The sequence below is a fragment of the Paramisgurnus dabryanus genome, chromosome 9 (assembly GCF_030506205.2).
Source record: "Paramisgurnus dabryanus chromosome 9, PD_genome_1.1, whole genome shotgun sequence".
NCBI classification, from domain to species: Eukaryota; Metazoa; Chordata; class Actinopteri; order Cypriniformes; family Cobitidae; genus Paramisgurnus; species Paramisgurnus dabryanus.
This window is the reverse complement of record NC_133345.1, coordinates 9,336,163-9,353,414: the sequence shown is the minus strand read 5'-3', so window position 1 is coordinate 9,353,414 and position 17,252 is coordinate 9,336,163. Positions and strand designations below refer to the sequence as shown.

Sequence of the window (17,252 nt, the reverse complement as noted above, 5' to 3'; positions counted from 1 at the left end):
ATAACAAATAAACATTCTTGCATTCTTTTGTTGTTTGTTGCTTGATAACAATAATAATAAAAAACAGAAATCTGTATTGAAATCGGTCATGAAAAATCATGATCCTGCATCTCTAGTGTGCAGCCCCTACGTATGCGTCAAATAAATTATGCTTTGCACGGAAGTGCGTTCAACAAACTATACTCCGGGCTTTTTGAGGACCTTAAAACGCAGCCGGCGTGTAAACAAACAAACAAACAATCGATCAGCAAAAGACCTTTCCCATTTATGATAAACCACCCGTATAGTAAATGTAATAAAAAAAGAATAATAATTCAGGATGAAAAATGCATTTAAAATGCATTCTCAATGAAACTATGAATGGTGTCTGCAATCACCTTGTTGCTCTTATTAAAGGACCATACGATGAACAGACTAAACACTTACAATTAACTTATTTTGTCTATGTTGTGTACTTTTATGAACAGCACTGGGACTATACACACCATCAATATGTATATGTTTATACGTACTAATATTTATATGGCACCCATGCTAAGTAAAGAAAACATAAAGGTGCATTAATCTTCTCTGTTGCTTTCTCTCTCTCTCTCTCTAGCGCATTTCTTTTGCAGGCCTGTTTGTGAAGTCATTTTTCCAAGGGTGACTAAGCAATTATGACAGAGGAACAGAACAGCAGACAGAGGCGGTGGAAAAATACGTCCATTTACACACAAGCCGGAATGGCCGGCTATTTTCTGCTCTGGGGACTCCCAGTGGAAATTTACCACGATGTACTAAATTTAACAGACGGATGCCTTACTGCGTAACTAGTATGTCATAACAGAATCTAATGCTTAAGCGATGTTAACAAATTCCCTGCAGTAATAGGTACATGGCACACAGAAATAACAGCTGCAGACTAAGGTGAAGGATCGGAAAAGTTGGAAATGAGACTGGAAAGGGCAAAAAAAAAGGGGTGGAGAAGAGGAGCATGTGCTGGTTGGTGATCGACTGTGGGTGTTAGTTGGCATATATCTGCAAACATCAGATCAGGATAACACAATCTCTCTTTCTGTTTGTCCTTCTGTTTGCTGTGACTCAGCTAGCAGCAGATGGGAGAATCTATCCTCTCTTCGATCAATCAGTTTAGCATTTTAAAGAATATATACACTTTTAAATCTATTGCTGTTCCCCTGCATTTTCCAAATTCATAATTTCGCAGTGTTTCCCATTGGTGCAAATCCAATTTAGCAGCGTGTGCCGTTGTGCATGCAGCCAGAGTGTCATCACAAAGTGTCGGTTGTAGCGTTATGGTCGTTTCACATGGTAAGCGGCAAGGGGCGAAATCGCCACACGGGTACATCTTTTCTCGTGTTGTGGAAGCGTTTTGTGCAGGATTTAGTCCCAATCTGTTTATCTTCAATGGCACCTGCCATGAAGAGCCGTGTCCGCAAAAGAATTAGGATTTTGGGTGCATGAGCAAGGCGTGTGGACCAACTACGCTTCACTTCTGTAACTGCCCGCGTTTTGCCGCTTTCCGCACATTTCCTATTGAAAAAGAACTAAACTTGTGGTTGCCGCATACCGTGTGAAACACCCATTTAGTTGAAGACAAAATTTTGGGAAATTGCGAACCTGACAGCAATTAGTTATCCATTATTCACCCATATCCGCCACAAATAAACTGGATTTAGTCTTCATAAATTGCTTTCTATGCCCTCTCTGACCCTCCTAAGTTAAACAGGGCTTTTAAATATGCTGTAACTGTAATAGGAACCCTCAGTTAACTATTAACTGACAGGAAACATTCATGGGAAGCTAAGCTCACACTAATGCTATATGTAAATAACTGTCTGGGAACCCATGATCTGTCATCATGGTGTGCATGTCTATATGATCACAGACACACACGCCTATTTATGTCTACTGCAATGTTAACACAAGACCAAATTTAAACAAATTGTTTTCAACTTCAATATGGTATTGGCTTTCAGGCATGTGGCTTGTTTGGATAGAGGTTGTTGAGGTTAAAAGTTGTTTGACTGACAGTATACTGGGGTTGCTTTGTGATCACAGTTCAAATGTAATACAGCGCATGTGAATGTAAGAGGCCAAACAAGGATAAAGTAGAGATTACAAGTGCACACTATCAAGCAACTCTTTGTTTATGCAGATCACGCGAGTGATGTATAAATGGACTCAAAAACGCTCAATCATTATACATTAACAACATATAATGCATTCCATGTCAGCAAAAATTTACAATAATTATACATTTGCTATTAAATAATGATAATAACAACAACATCACACAGACGATAGCAAAACCGTACTGAATTACTATAGCTAAACTCATCGATATGCTCTCTGAATGAATCTGTGTGTTTTGTTACCTGTATCTGTTTGAGCACTTTGGGGACAGGTTTGCAGTTCAGTTTCTGGCATGCTTGTCTGTAGGCATTCAGAATCTCCTCCACAGTCACATTCTGGGCTGTAGGGACAAAACGACACAAGGTAAAAAGTCATGCAGAGGAATATAGTGTAAATCTAAATTAATATATCATCGTTTTAATTATCAGACAGTCATGAAAGTTTGGGACTGATAATTCATCTAGACTGAAGATGTAGTGTGTCTATTTGTAGTGTTTTGGCAAGAGTTTGAATGATGAAAGAGAACAGACAGAGAAAGTGGTCTGTTCTCATGGGGTCTGTTTGTAGATCAGTGCCCTGAGAGAAGTGTTTGCAATCCTCTTGCACTCTCAGTAAAGCCTTTGTATAACAGATGAACACTCAGAGAACCAACTGGTCTTGAGCTGAGCTCAGTCAGATGACTCCAACCCATTCAGACTTGTGCAGTGGTGTGGTAGGGAGATCAAGACCCTCCACACACACACGCACGCACGCACGCACGATGCACACTTTAGGAGAGTCAATTCAGGTGATCCAATCACATGTACAGCTCTGAATACAGGTCAACAGGATCCAAATCTAATGACTGAAATAGCACATTCAGAGGGAGTCAGTCATGTGACCACAGTTTGGAAAAACAAATGGACATATTTTTTTAATATGGTACAATATTACATTTGAAGTTACTCACTGAACTACTAAAGCACAATTTTTGTTTCAATTTAACAATGTGTCTTCCATGGTCCTCCCCTAGGGTTGTAACGGTACACTGATATGATGCAATATTAACATGCATAATTATCATACCGTGAATATTTGCTTATACATGGTTTTGGGGGTTGGGTGAAAGCAGACCTCACCTGCGGTATGAAATATGAAAATATGTCAGAACCAGAGGCTACACATTTTTATCTCTATCCTCCACCAAAACGTTAAAATCTTCAGTATGGGAATGCAAAGAATTAATAACAACAGAGTCCTTTTAGAGTAATTTATTTCTGATAACAAGAAAAAATTGTTGAAACGCATCGAAAACTATACTGAGCCAACATTATTTAACTACAGATCGGCTGCCAAACCTCCGGTCACATTATCGCCGTCTCCCATAGTCTCAATAACATTTGTTATTTTCGATGAGGTATTTGTTCCAGAGTTCAGTTTAGCCACTAGCCAGACCATTAGATAAACAAGAGACGTGTAACAGCGAGAACGCACGTGCGTCCGATGAACCCGTCTATAGACTGTTTCAGCAGTAACAACATAAACAAGCAGCTTTTGTGAAAAACACGTAACTTCTGGTAAACTTCTCTAAAAATTAATTAACAACAAAATCCGTTTAAAGTAGTTTATTTATATAACAAGCAAAATAAACAACATGTAGATTACTTTGACAAAGTATTTGTTTACAGCGTAACTAAACCCCTGGTCAGAGCCTGACTCCACCCACTGGCAATATTTGAAAAATGAAAAAAGAAAAGTGGGCAGATCCCAACCGAGATAGAGGGGACGAACTAAGTGTGTGGTGAGATCGTAACAAGGGCGTGGTGAGCTTGAACCTGCTTACGTCACAAGTTATTTTTTGGACCCAACATCCAATAGGAAAATTCAACTGCAGTAGCCACCGTTTAACCTGAAGAGGGCAGCACTCAGACGTTTTTACACCATATATTATAGTATTGAAACACTTTATATCCAAATGTCAAAAAACTTACCAAAATCAATGAACAGCACTAATAAAGCATCATTCTTACAGATCATTAACAAAAAAAGTTGGTTCAGGGTTTAGTTACTCTTTAAGAGTTCAGTTTCAGCAACTAGTCAGACCAATAAACAAACAAAAACCGTAAGGAAAGTTCGGACCAGACGCGTAATCGTGTCAACGAACGTGCGTACGATGAATACGTCTATACTGTGAAACCATGATATTTTATTTTCAAAGATCATCATTATCATACTGTGAAAATCTCATACTGTTACAACCCTAGTCTCCCCCAGGAAAGTATTTTTAAAACGTATAGTCAACATAAAACAGAACTAGCGGCTGTTTTTTTCCGTATCGTGACATATTCCAGTCAAACAGCTTCTGCAATTAGGAAAACATTTAGAGTGGGACTTGATTTTGTCCATTTGTTTCACTGGAAGTTGGGCCATGTTAATGCGGCAATCGCTTCCTTCCCAAGCAAAAACAAGTCTCTGATAGCCCCGCCCACGAGGGCACACATACTAAAAATAGTCTTTCATAAAAAACCTACAATATTTCATAAAAAAATAAAGTTTTTAATTTCATTAGACTTATACCATAAACATGGGATGAAGTTAACGATGACAGTTTTTTATTTTGGGTATTAACTATTTCTTTAAGCCGGCATCTGCAGGAACCGACATTTAAACAAAACAAATCCAACAGAATATACTGTCTAAATTAGAATAAAATCCAAAAAAAGCAAACTGGCATGTTAAATGTTTTTTTTTTACATCGCTAATAAAAACATCTTCTGGCAGAAATAAGTTGTATGTAACAGCAAAATGGTACAAAAATTTAGAATAAAACACATCTGCTTAACTCTTTCCCCGCCATTGACGTGATATCTCGTCAATTAAGAGAAAACGCTTCCCCGCCAATGACGAGATTTTCCGTCTTTCCGCAATACCGCTATTATCCACCAGGTGGCGCCCTTCCGCAACTTTTTAAAACCGGAAGTATTGCCTATGGCAAGCTGCTGCATGTCCGTGTATGTTTTAAAGATCGATCTGGATGGGATCTCTATGAAAAGTCCGTCACAAAAATTGAATTATTTTTGCTTTTTGCTCAAAATATGGTGTTTTTGCAAAAACCTACCCATATTCAAAAGCTGATTGCAAAAGAACCACTAAAGGTAGGATGAAACGTGTTTTTTTTTTTGTTTGAAAGCAGAGGGTCTGTTCTTTCATTTGGTATATATGTATGTTTATTTATTTAAAGAAGAACATTTTCTGGAAGGCATTAAACTTTGGTGAAAATCATGAAAAACGCTGGCGCTGGCTGGCAACTTTTTTTAAAAACGCTGGCGGTGAAAGAGTTAAGACAAAAATAATAGGTATAGTTATCTAGATTGAAGTTGATGTTTAATGAAAATGATTATATGAATATAATGTCTGTGTCTGTGAGATAAGGCCTAAATGTATCACACATAGTATTGTGTCACTGTAAATTTATATTCCATTAGTTTATGACACAGAACTTATGCATATTACAATCAGACACTTTAGCTACTAGTTTTGACTGATATTTTTTTATCCATAATACATTGCTTTCAGTTTTAGAGGAGACAAAAGAGCATACACTCCAGGCGTCTAATGCTGCATCTACAGAGCCCATGATTCACCCATATCAGATCTGTGAGGAAAGCCCAGGCCTGGCTCTGTTAACCACAGCAGCTGGGCAGCACAGATAAAACACACTCTCAACATGATCAATACATACAGCTGGGTTTGAAGAACGGGACCTTATGGGACCTTTTGAACCCAGCGAACTCTCAAAATGTTATTATAAACCGATTTTGAGATCAAAATATATCTAGTTTACATTCATAATAGGATATGCAAGGGCCTGCCTACAAATGTTGTCCCTGAGGCTGTTTGTCTCTCAAGTATGCGCTAGTAAGTTAGCTTTGGGATGGCTTGTCATTTACTATGGAGTTTTGGGTCTAGAAAACATCTTTCTATAATAAAAAATAAATATGCAATAACAAGGTCAGCCTATTATGAAAAGTGTCAAGTCATGAAACATTCAAAAAGATTTAAAAGATGATAACACAACATTTCCACATCTGTGTATGTTTTGTGGACACGGGAGCTGAACAGGGGACAGAATGTACCATGTGTACAGCATGTCCTTGGAAAAGCCTTAGCTTAAGTGTTCCCACTGAGAGTGAGAGACTTCCCAAAACAGGACATCACATCATCATCATTCCTTAGTTATTTTTCCAAATACTCACACATAAAAGCCTTAATTAGAAAACAATCAATAAATTAGCCAAAACATAATAGTTTATACACTAAGGGCATTTTGGGAATTATATATTGGATGTATGTGTCCATAAAGTTTCCTCAAACAACAATTTTAAAATTACAACTTCATCACACTACCATATTTGTATGTCTGTGACTGTGATAGGGGCTATGACACCTTAAAGCTTACATTACACTGGTCCATATTGCAGGAAAATATGGATCATAACATGCAGTACAGTCTTATTTATTTTTTGTATGTATGCACATGGACGCATGCACAGCCTTGTAAAAGTATAGATGGAAATCAGTCATGTGACCTTTTACGTCATGCCGCCATCTTGAGGACCACCGACAAGCATTGGCTAGCTTGCTACGATTAACGGATTTCTGATCTTTTCCCGTCTATGATTCTTACGGATACTGTAAAGGGCTACGAAAGACAACATGTCGCATCTCAACTGTCATAAAAAGAAAGGCTACTATAAAAAAATATATCTTGGTTAGGGTGTGATGCCTACTCGATCCCTGATGCGTCTTCCAGCCGCTGTCTGCTGCTACCGAACTACCACTATTTTACAACATAAGAAGGCGCGACACAACATGAAACTTTGCTCGAAGTATCACCTGGATCTCCACACATGAACTCAGGCATTGAGAACATTGTTTGTGTACACGGAGTTTAATAAAAATAAAGGTTTTGTACAACTGACTTTGGCTGTTATGGTGTCCGCTCGTCATCTCTGCCAGACGTAAATAATTGATTTCCGAATGAATGAATATCATATGAGGCTCCCTTTTCACCTAGAAGGTCATTATTGTTTTTCACTTGCACAACAACGAATTATCCGTGCATTTATATTGAACTATGCTTTAGGAGCTATCAATTAGGGATGCACCGATACCACTTTTTTGGAGTACGAGTACGAGTATGAGTACTTGCATTTCAGTACTTGCCGATACAGAGTACTTAATAAAACAACATGATTTAAATTTACAGGTAACAGCTTTAGTCATATAATTTAACAAAAATACAAAGGACTAGTTTTCCAGTTTGTTGTAAACTCTGCCTCTTTGGACAACACAGGAGGCATTAACCCCTTACACGCCGCTCAAACATAGACATTTCTCAGACCGTGGTATCGATTCCAGGTATCGGGGGACTTTTAACGAGTACGAGTACTTTAGAAAATGTGGTATCGAGGCCGATACCCGATACCAGTATCGGTATCGGTGCATCCCTACTATCAATCTTTACTCTCCTCCCTCCTTACGTCGCAATTGAAGATCGATACATCTTGACTGGGAAGATGGCGGCGAGCGGACGCCAAATCATCCAAAGTCAGTTGTTCAAAACCTTCTTTTTAGTTAACTCTGTGTTCACAAACAATGTTCTCAATGCTCGAGTTCACGTGTAGAGACACAGGCGATACTTCGATCAAAATATCATGTGTTCTTTTGCGACCACTTCAGGTAGTCAAAATGGCGGAAGAAGAGTGAGTGACGTCAGCTGATATTCATGTATAGTTTATTTGAATCGTACATATATATACACAGATGTTGGATGCATACACATTGTGACAAAATGCAATGTATCTCCTAGGCTACATACTGCATTCTCCTGAATGAAAATTGCGTGAGGCACACTCACGGATATGTAAAAAGTGGACCATACTTCGGGCTTAATTACAGTAACTCTTTCATGAGTGTTACTAATCCAAACTACAGCTTTGTGAGAGTGATGTCAATGAAGAACAGTCGATCAGTCTTAGGAGAAACCAGTAGTCTGCATTCCTGTAACTGGCAGCTTTCCAAGAGGAGCACAAGAGAACATTTACTAAAATGTCTACTGCTGACCTGCTCAGATTTCTAAATTAAAGTCTTCTGCTGTAACACTCATTAGATTTAGATTAATGAATCCTGCGGCACTGCTAAATCTGAGAGAAAATGCAAAATAAAAAGAAAATGACACGGCAGTTAAAATCCAAAAAGTGTTTGGATCTAAAAAAATATTGTTTAAATAAATTATATATGTAAATTACAAAAAATAAAACAAAAAATATATGTATATAAAAGATAAAGGCAGAGGCCTTATATAGACCTGGTATCAAGAGCGGTCTTGTGTGATACTTGGGTAAGTACATCTGATTGTAAATAACATGTAGGTCCTGTGGACACTTTGAAGGGAGTGTTACCACATGCATACTAGATCTGTGCTCTACTGTTGATAAAAGCACAACAAAAGGAAGTTTATAGTTTCTACTTTCACATTTTTATCTCACCACAAATGTTTGCGATAGACTGCTCATTGTTTACTGGTTATCCCTCTACTATGCAAACCATATTCAAATAAGCTAATACAACATTTAACTTAAATATATTACATGAATTGTAACAGGAAAGTTAACTTATGAATCATAAAAATCAACACCTAGACACAATAAAGACAATAGACATTGTACCATGACACTTTTGTGGTTAAAAATTCCTCTGTTACTACCTAAAATTGGTAGGGTTTCAGTACAAAGAGGAACAGTAGTTTACAGTGTGCTTTAAATTTCAATCCACATAGATGGCAGCAGGTCATTTTCAGACTTTGACGTTTTTCTGCATTGTTTGGAAAAATGTATTGTAATAAAACAGCAGATAATTGAAAGAAATAAAACACAATAACCAGTTTAACTACTAACTTTACATATATCTAAAATAATAATAATAATAATAATAATAATAATAATAATAATAATAATAATATCTAAAAGGGATAGTTCACCCAAAAATAAATGCTGTCATCATTTTCTCATCCTCATCTTTTTCTAAACCTGTACGAATTTCATTTTCTGATGAACACAAAAGAAAATATTGATGTTAAGCACACAGCTGATTGTAACCATTGACTTCCATAGTAGGAAAACAAATATAATGGAAGTATTGAGATAATGATGAAGAAGATATTTTGATAAATGATGGTAAGCACATAGTTGACGGTACCCATTTAATTCGATCGCATTTCTTTTTCCTACAATGGAAGTCAATGGTTACAATCAGATGTCTGCTTACCATCATTTATCAAATTATTTTATTTTGTGTTCATCAGAAAAAAGAAATTCATACAGGTGTAGTACAACATGAAGATAAGAAACGTAACACTTATGCATGCGCCTACCTCATTCAATTGTAAACTTCAAATACTTTGACTTAGGGATGTCCCAATCCCACTTTTTCATTTTCAATCAGATTCCGAAACCAGAATTCCGAATATCAGCCGATACAGATATCTGCCCAATACTATTGTAATTAAATGCTATATCTAGTATCATTTTAAATGTTAAAATCAATAATTTAAAATGATTTACAAGTTACAGGAAACATTAATAATCATGACAGTGTTTAGGAGAACATATAATAGGTACGTTTGATCAATTAAATATGTTTTTCTTTATTGTGTAAAACTGTCATAGTGAAAAAGCTTTAGTGTACAGATGCTTATTTTGGGAATTATGCACTTGACCGGGGTTTTATGCAAATTCCGGGTGCAGAGTTGATGTGCCTAAATCAATGGAAAGTACATAAATGTTAAAACACAATGAGAATAGATGCATCGTGTGCTCAGCACAAAGTGAATTGCATCAGTGTTGTAATGTTACGAAGTAAAAATACTTCGCTACTGTACTTAAGTAGAAATTTCACGTATCTGTACTTTACTTCGCTATTTAAATTTATGTAAACTTTCACTTTTACTCCACTACATTTTCTAGATAAAATGTATACTTTTACTCCGATATATTTCCACTAAGCATATTCGTTACTCGTTACTACAAAATAAAATCAGAAGAAATGTGTGCGACCTCAATAAGGGAGTTTTTGGCGAATCAGTGCTTCCAGATTGCATTACGCACGCTCCGCACACTCTATTTCATGCACATCTCTATTTTAGCGTAGTGTGGCCAAAGGATGAGGAAGCACAACTGTAACTGCAATGAAAGCACCTACTGGAGGACCTCCCGTTATCGTAATCGACCACCCCAACGATGAACAGGGTGAGAAAGCTAACGTTATACACCCGTGGACGTATTTGTAAGAAATGTTTTTGTACATTGGAATTAAAGGACAAGTTCGGTATTTTAGACTTAAAGCCCTGTTTTCAGATTGTTTATGGTGAAATAGAACGGTTGACTGAAATTTCGACATTTGCGGCTGCCCTGAGAATTTTCGCGTGATTGTGTTTCACCTCACACACACCTCTACAATGGGTTTAATGGTGCACTGGAACAATCCTTCCTAAAATGCATTAAACTTTCGTTTACAAAGACGTGGTCAGGGGTGTTCACTGGTATGCTCACACAAAAATCACTGCAAAAGACGCATTCCAACAGGTTTTATCGTAGTTTTTACCAACTCCATTGACTTGTATTAGATGTCCTGTGAAGTAAGGTATTACTCCGCGCCGGGAACTTTGTTTCTATTCTTGCAATTGGCAATGGCGGATTAGCGCCACCACCTGGGCTGGAGTTTCTATTATTCAAGCTCTAAGCGGAAGAATATACGGGTGTGAGGCGTTTGGAAAAATAGGTCCTCAAGTTAACAACGAATGCTAAAACAGCTGCTGGAAAGCATCTTTTGCAGCGATTTTTGTGTGAGCATATCAGTGAACACCCCTGACCACTCGGTGAGTTTCACGTCTTTGTAAACGAAAGTTTAATGCATTTTAGGAAGGATTGTTCCAGTGCACCATTAAACCCATTGTAGAGGTGTGAGCGAAACACGCGAAAATTCTCAGGGCAGCCCGCAAATGTCGACATTTCAGTCAAAACCGTTCTATTTCACCATAAACAATCTGAAAACAGGGCTTTAAGTCTAAAATACCGAACTTGTCCTTTAAAGATTCCCGAATACCGAAAAAAGTGCCTCTTATGCCTACCGAAAATCACTTACATTTTGTTATTTAAAAACTCCCCGTCCAACCTGAAGAATCACATCAAGGTACGTTAAAATAATATATATTAAGTAAAGCCACAATGTCAATGTGATTCAACATTAGTTATCATAAGCCGTATTAGATAATTATCTGTCTAATGTGATGGCCAGGCGCACATGTTTAATAAACGTCAACGTTAACGATACACTGCTGATTTTCTCATGGATTTATTTAATTCACAGAGAACTCTCAACAGAAACGCTTAACTGTTTATGGTAACATTATAGCATAACTGCCGGCCTAATATTCCCTCCGGTAGGCTAATGATAGATTGAGAAATATTTTTTAAAAACTGCTATGTTAATCAGTGGCAGGTAAGAAAGAAAGTGTTAAGGACTGTATTCACGTCTTCAAAAGCATCATACGTTTTGTGAAACTTGAGATTTCCTTTTATGTTAATTAACTTAAAACTTAGTGGTTATAGGATAATGTTGTGCTAATGTTATACATTGGGAATGTACGTTTGTATTGTTGATCAAAGTCACAGTGCTTTCATTGCCACACAACGAGTTGGCATTTTTTTCTTAGTAGAGCAGCTAACTTAAAGGAGTACTCCACTTTTTTCAAAAATATGCTCATGTTTTCAAAGAAATAAGTTATTATTTATTTTTCATTTTTACCTGAAGTTCATACAGAAGTGAAATTTCTGCTTTTTTATTTGATGTCAGCTCTAAAAATATGCTGTTTGCCCTTTGAATTTAAGAGAATTGTGCCTGAGAAGTCCCGGAAAAAACAGATTTTTATTTGATGATTGAGATTAAGAAGATAATGGGAACACTGAATATGCTTTACTATAAGAAAGCCACAATAAAGTTCACAATCAAAGTTCTAACCGCTTGCTTTAAAAAAAAAAAAAACTTTTTACTTTTACTTCAAATACTTAAGTATATTAAATATCAGAAAATTACTTTTGATACTTAAGTACAGTATATATCCGATACTTTAAGACTTTTACTTGAGTAATATTTTAAAAGACAACTTTCACTTCTACCAAAGTCTTTTTCTAGTACAATACTTGTACTTTTACTCAAGTATTGCTTTCTAGTACTTTATACAACACTGAATTGCATCCACCCAACGGCTTACTGAGACTTTAAAATCAGATCTTTAAAATAGTTATCTTGTGTGTGCGTATGTGAATGACGCATTTCATCCGTCCGCTTCACCAGTGTATTAACTCAGTAAATTGCGAGTAAGTTACAGTGTTTCTGTGAACTTGAATATTTTTAAATGTGCGTTTGTTCCTTCACATGAAGCTATTGAGTGTATTAAAATACTTTGAATATAGTGCATAAAACGTTTACGGTGCTTTAATAATATGTTGTCCTTTTAATAGCTTGTAAGTATCAACCATGGCTAATGTAAATATCGGAATTGGATCAGTCATGTTGTCAGTCCTCAATCCGGTGCCGATCCAGCCAAAAAGCCCAGAAAAGCCCAGATACCGATCCAGCATATCAGATCGGGACATCCCTACTTTTACTATACGTTATTGCACATATCTGTACATTCATACATGCATACATAAACCACTTCATACAACTGTCTGTAACTGTAAAAACAAATTTTCTATATATATATATATATCTCACTGTACTATATTGCCTTATTAAAATTTCTTTATATTGTTACTGTGTTATAGTCTTTTAATTTTGCTGTGTAATTCCTATTTATGGCTGCAACATGTCCGCACTGTGTTTGTGTTTTTCTGAACTGGATACTCCTGTCACCAAAACAAATTCCTTGTGTGTGCGTTAACATACTTATATGTTATAAAGCTTTTCTGATTCTAATTAGATGCAAGTTAATGGAGAGAGCTTGCAAATTTTAAAGGCATTCTGAATAAAATACAGCCCTATTGTCTTACTGAGCAGGTGTGTTAATCACTAAAAACCTGAAAGCCCAGGTAACATTGTTTAACAAAATAAAGACATGTTCACACCCTCCCAAATGGTTGAACAGGTAATATAAGAGGTCTTGAGTATTTTACTTTAAATACAACTCGCAGACCTTCTAAAAGTATAATACAAACAATGACGCTTCACTGATAAGTCTTTATGGTAATAATCTATAATTTTGCTGTTATCCACCAAGAAGCACGCTTACCAAACTTATAAGACTGAAGCATAAACTATTTCAAGAACATAAAAAACTCTGTGTATCATCATCCTGAATCTGATGTTTAACAAAAGTCCTAACAAAAATATTTTTATTTCAGCTATTTGCTCAAAATTTGTTATTTATAAAGAAACCTTCCCGCGAGGTGAACAAATGAAGATAGAAGACTTTTTTTTAAAGTTTATTTTGTTTGTTTGTTTAAAAGCAGAGGTTCTGTTCTTTAATTTGATATGTATGTTTATATATTAAAAGAAAACTTTCTGGAAGGCATTCTGTGAAACTTTTGTGAAAATCACAAAAAAATATGCTGGTGGGGAAAGGGTGAAAAGAATCATCTTCACACATAATTTGGAGTAAACTGATAAAAACGGTTTTAATTAACAAACTTTGTGGTCCACAATATATATAAAATGTTTTGATGATGTAGTTTTGGACCTTCTGGTGGGTGTAAGTTTAAAGGCAGGGTCCAAGATCTCTGAAAGCAAATTTGAAATCACCTAAACAAACACGCCCCTACCCCAATAGAATCTGGACCTTCTGTTGATAAACCCACCCCACACATTCACAATCCAGGCAACGATGCAGTTTAGTAAACACGCACCTTACTGCTGATTGGCTACAAGTGTGTTTTGGTAATCGGCCCGACTGGTAGATGGTTTTACAAAGCGCTTTTCAGATATCGTGCACGCCGCCTTTAAGGGGTTAAAAGATCCTGTTTTAGTTAGTGCTACATCACAAAAAAATCTACAAAAAATAATTTGCTGCCATACCTTACCTGGCTGTATCATCCCCTTTAAATTTAAAATACAGCTTTAAAATTCTAAGAAATGAATATACTTGCTTCTGCAATATAATGATTATCTCTGCTGTGCAAGTATGTGTTTGTTTAAGCTTAGGTGAGGCAACAAAGCCAAAGGCCAGATCTAATCACATCAAAACAACCAGCAAATGAATTACATTATGTAAGCAGCACTGCAATTTGGTCTCAGTTTAAAGGACAAGTTCGGTATTTTACACTTAAAGCCCTGTTTCAGATTGTTTATGATGAAAGAGAACGGTTTTGAGTGAAATTTGGACATATGATGCTGGCCAGAGAATTTATGGTTTCTGTTGTATCAGCCCCCACCTCTACAATGGCTGTATAGGTGCACTGGAACAATCCTAAAATGCATTAAACTTTCGTTTACAAAGACGTGAAACTCATCGAGTGGTCAGGGGTGTTCACTGATATGCTCACACAAAAATCGCTGCAAAAGATGCTTTCCAACAGGTGTTTTACCATTGGTTGTAAACTTGTGGACCTATTTTTCCAAACGCCTCACACCCGTATATTCTTCCGTTGAGAGCTTAAATAATAGAAACTCCAGCCCAGTTGGTGGCGATAATCCGCCTTTGCCAATTGCAAGAATACAAACAACGTTCCCGCCGCGGAGTAATACCGTACCTCACAGCACATCTAATACAAGTCAATGGAGTTGGACAAAAACTACGATAAAACCTGTTGGAAAGCATCTTTTGCAGCGATTTTTGTGTGAGCATATCAGTGAACACCCCTGACCACTCGGTGAGTTTCACGTCTTTGTAAACCAAAGTTTAATGCATTTTAGGAAGGATTGTTCCTAGGGCTGGGAAAAAAATCGATTTGATTTTAAAATCGAGTTGGCAGGTCAAATCGATTCATATTTTAAAAAAATTGATTTTTTTAGATTTTTTTTCTCCCCCTCTGCAGTATAGAGCAGTACATACAGTGTTTCCCAAACATAGGCTCTACTGGGCATTCCGCCCAGGTAAAATGGACCCGCCCAGGAAAAAAAATCACTTTACGAATTTCCGTATTTTCTGAACTCGACTGGATGACCCGTGTTTTGTTGAGACAGCCCGTGAAGATGCACGCGTCATAAACTCATTATCCAGCGCATCATAAACTCATCATCCAGCGCGGCAAACTGGATCAACTGCAGCACATACTGAGGTAACTGAGCAGCCAGGGAACTACACTGCGACCAAAATGGTCGCATATGCTTATGTGCATATGTGTTTATAGCATCCAAGTTGGCTTCATTTTGCGTGCAAGCACGTTGTGTCTCTCCCGTTGTATCCTTTATGTTTCTGAACTTGAGCAGAGTTTTACCATTAGAGGTCTTTCTTCCCTGAGAGGACCCGTACGGTTCCGGGTTTATTAGAGGTCAGTCTGGTCCGGGTCGGTCCTAGTTTATTACTTTGAGTCCCAAGTATGATTAATATTGTGTGTAAAACCCGATTCGACCGGAGAACTGCCGTGAGCGCTACCTAAAGCTCGAGTGAAGTTTCAGCGTGCCTCCGGTTTCTATGGTGATGACAACTGGCTCTTGTTGCGCCCACGAGCTGCATTTTCTTTAATCCATTTTTTTATAATCTAATCTATACTATTAATAGACCATATCTTTTCTAAAATCTAAAAAGTTTGCACAGAGATTGTAGCAAAAAGCAGTGCTAATGTCAAGCCCATTGCACTGAACGAGCAAAGCTAAAGCTGACTCAGGATATAAAAAAACGCTAAGCTGTAATGTAAAGTCTGTCATCAGGACAGCAAGTAAACTTTTAAATCTGAAATAATGAGTGGATTAAGCTTTTTTAATCGGCAAAAGAGAAATAGAAAGCAGAAGCAGTAAAAGTGCCTATCTCTAGAAATTATTACCATTATAACATCAGTCACATTTATAATCTATAGACCTGCACTGTCTTTTAATATACTGTACATAGTATTTCAATATTGAGTTTGATAAAAGGGGTCGTCAAATTGCTTCATATACCAGTGCAAAAACAGAAAGTGTTTTCGTGGTGCTTTGACAAACAGTGTCAGCTTTGTTCATGACAAAGAAAGTTTGGGGTGGTTAGATTAATGAACTATAATGTGAAATTAATATTAATGTTCAATAATTCAAAGTATTGTGTTGTGTCACACATTATTAGTTCTGTGTCACATGTATAGTAGACCATTTTTTGTCATTGGATTATAATGATTGCCCTTTTCACCAGCTACCACCACAAGTAAATTTCAGATCTGTGGGAAACACTGACATACATTTTGCATTCGCCAATCTTCATTCCTTCCCAATTTTTTGTTGATGCATTTTAATTAAAGATAATAAATATATATTTTAAAAATATATACAGTTTGCAATTATTTTGTTTTAAATGGGGTCGGGGAAAAAAAATCGATTCGAATCGTAAATCAGGTTTTTTATAAAAAAAATCTCAGATTTTTTTATGGGGACGAATCGCCCAGCCCTAATTGTTCCAGTCCACCTATGCAGCCATTGTAGAGATGGGGGGGGGGGTAATACAACAAACACCCGAAATTTCTCGATACAAATTTCAGTAAAAACCGTTCAATTTCATCATAAACAATCTGAAAACAGTGCTTTAAGTGTAACATACTGAACTTGTCCTCTAAACAGACTACGAATGCTCAAAGTTTAAACTTGGTCTTTCTCAGAGTTAAGATAATGACAGCTCCTCTAAACTATGCACTGCATGCGATAAGGATGACATGTAAACAAAAGCTTAATGTTGGCAATTAAAGCGAGGTGCTGTCGGCAGACAAACTCAAGCCCCTCGGGGTACAGACAGATATTTGCACTCTTAGGCAAGACTGTGCTGTGTCCCTCGGCTGCATCAAACAAGCCTAGACAGCAAGATCACTTCCTCTACCAAACGCACCACAAGAAGCAACCTCAATATGCAAGCAACTTCATACTCGTAAGCAAATTTTTGAGTGTTTTTGCACATTATT

At 36.9% G+C, this 17,252-nt stretch overlaps 1 protein-coding gene across 1 annotated transcript in view; it reads right to left on the bottom strand.

Moving 5' to 3' along the window:
- Positions 1-17,252, bottom strand: part of ppp1r37 (protein phosphatase 1, regulatory subunit 37) — a 54,617-nt gene that overhangs the window by 27,547 nt on the left and 9,818 nt on the right. The window contains exon 2 of the mRNA XM_065282927.2: positions 2,376-2,473. Within this exon, the coding sequence (XP_065138999.1) occupies positions 2,376-2,473 (98 nt within the window). The remainder of the gene's footprint in view (positions 1-2,375; positions 2,474-17,252) is intronic.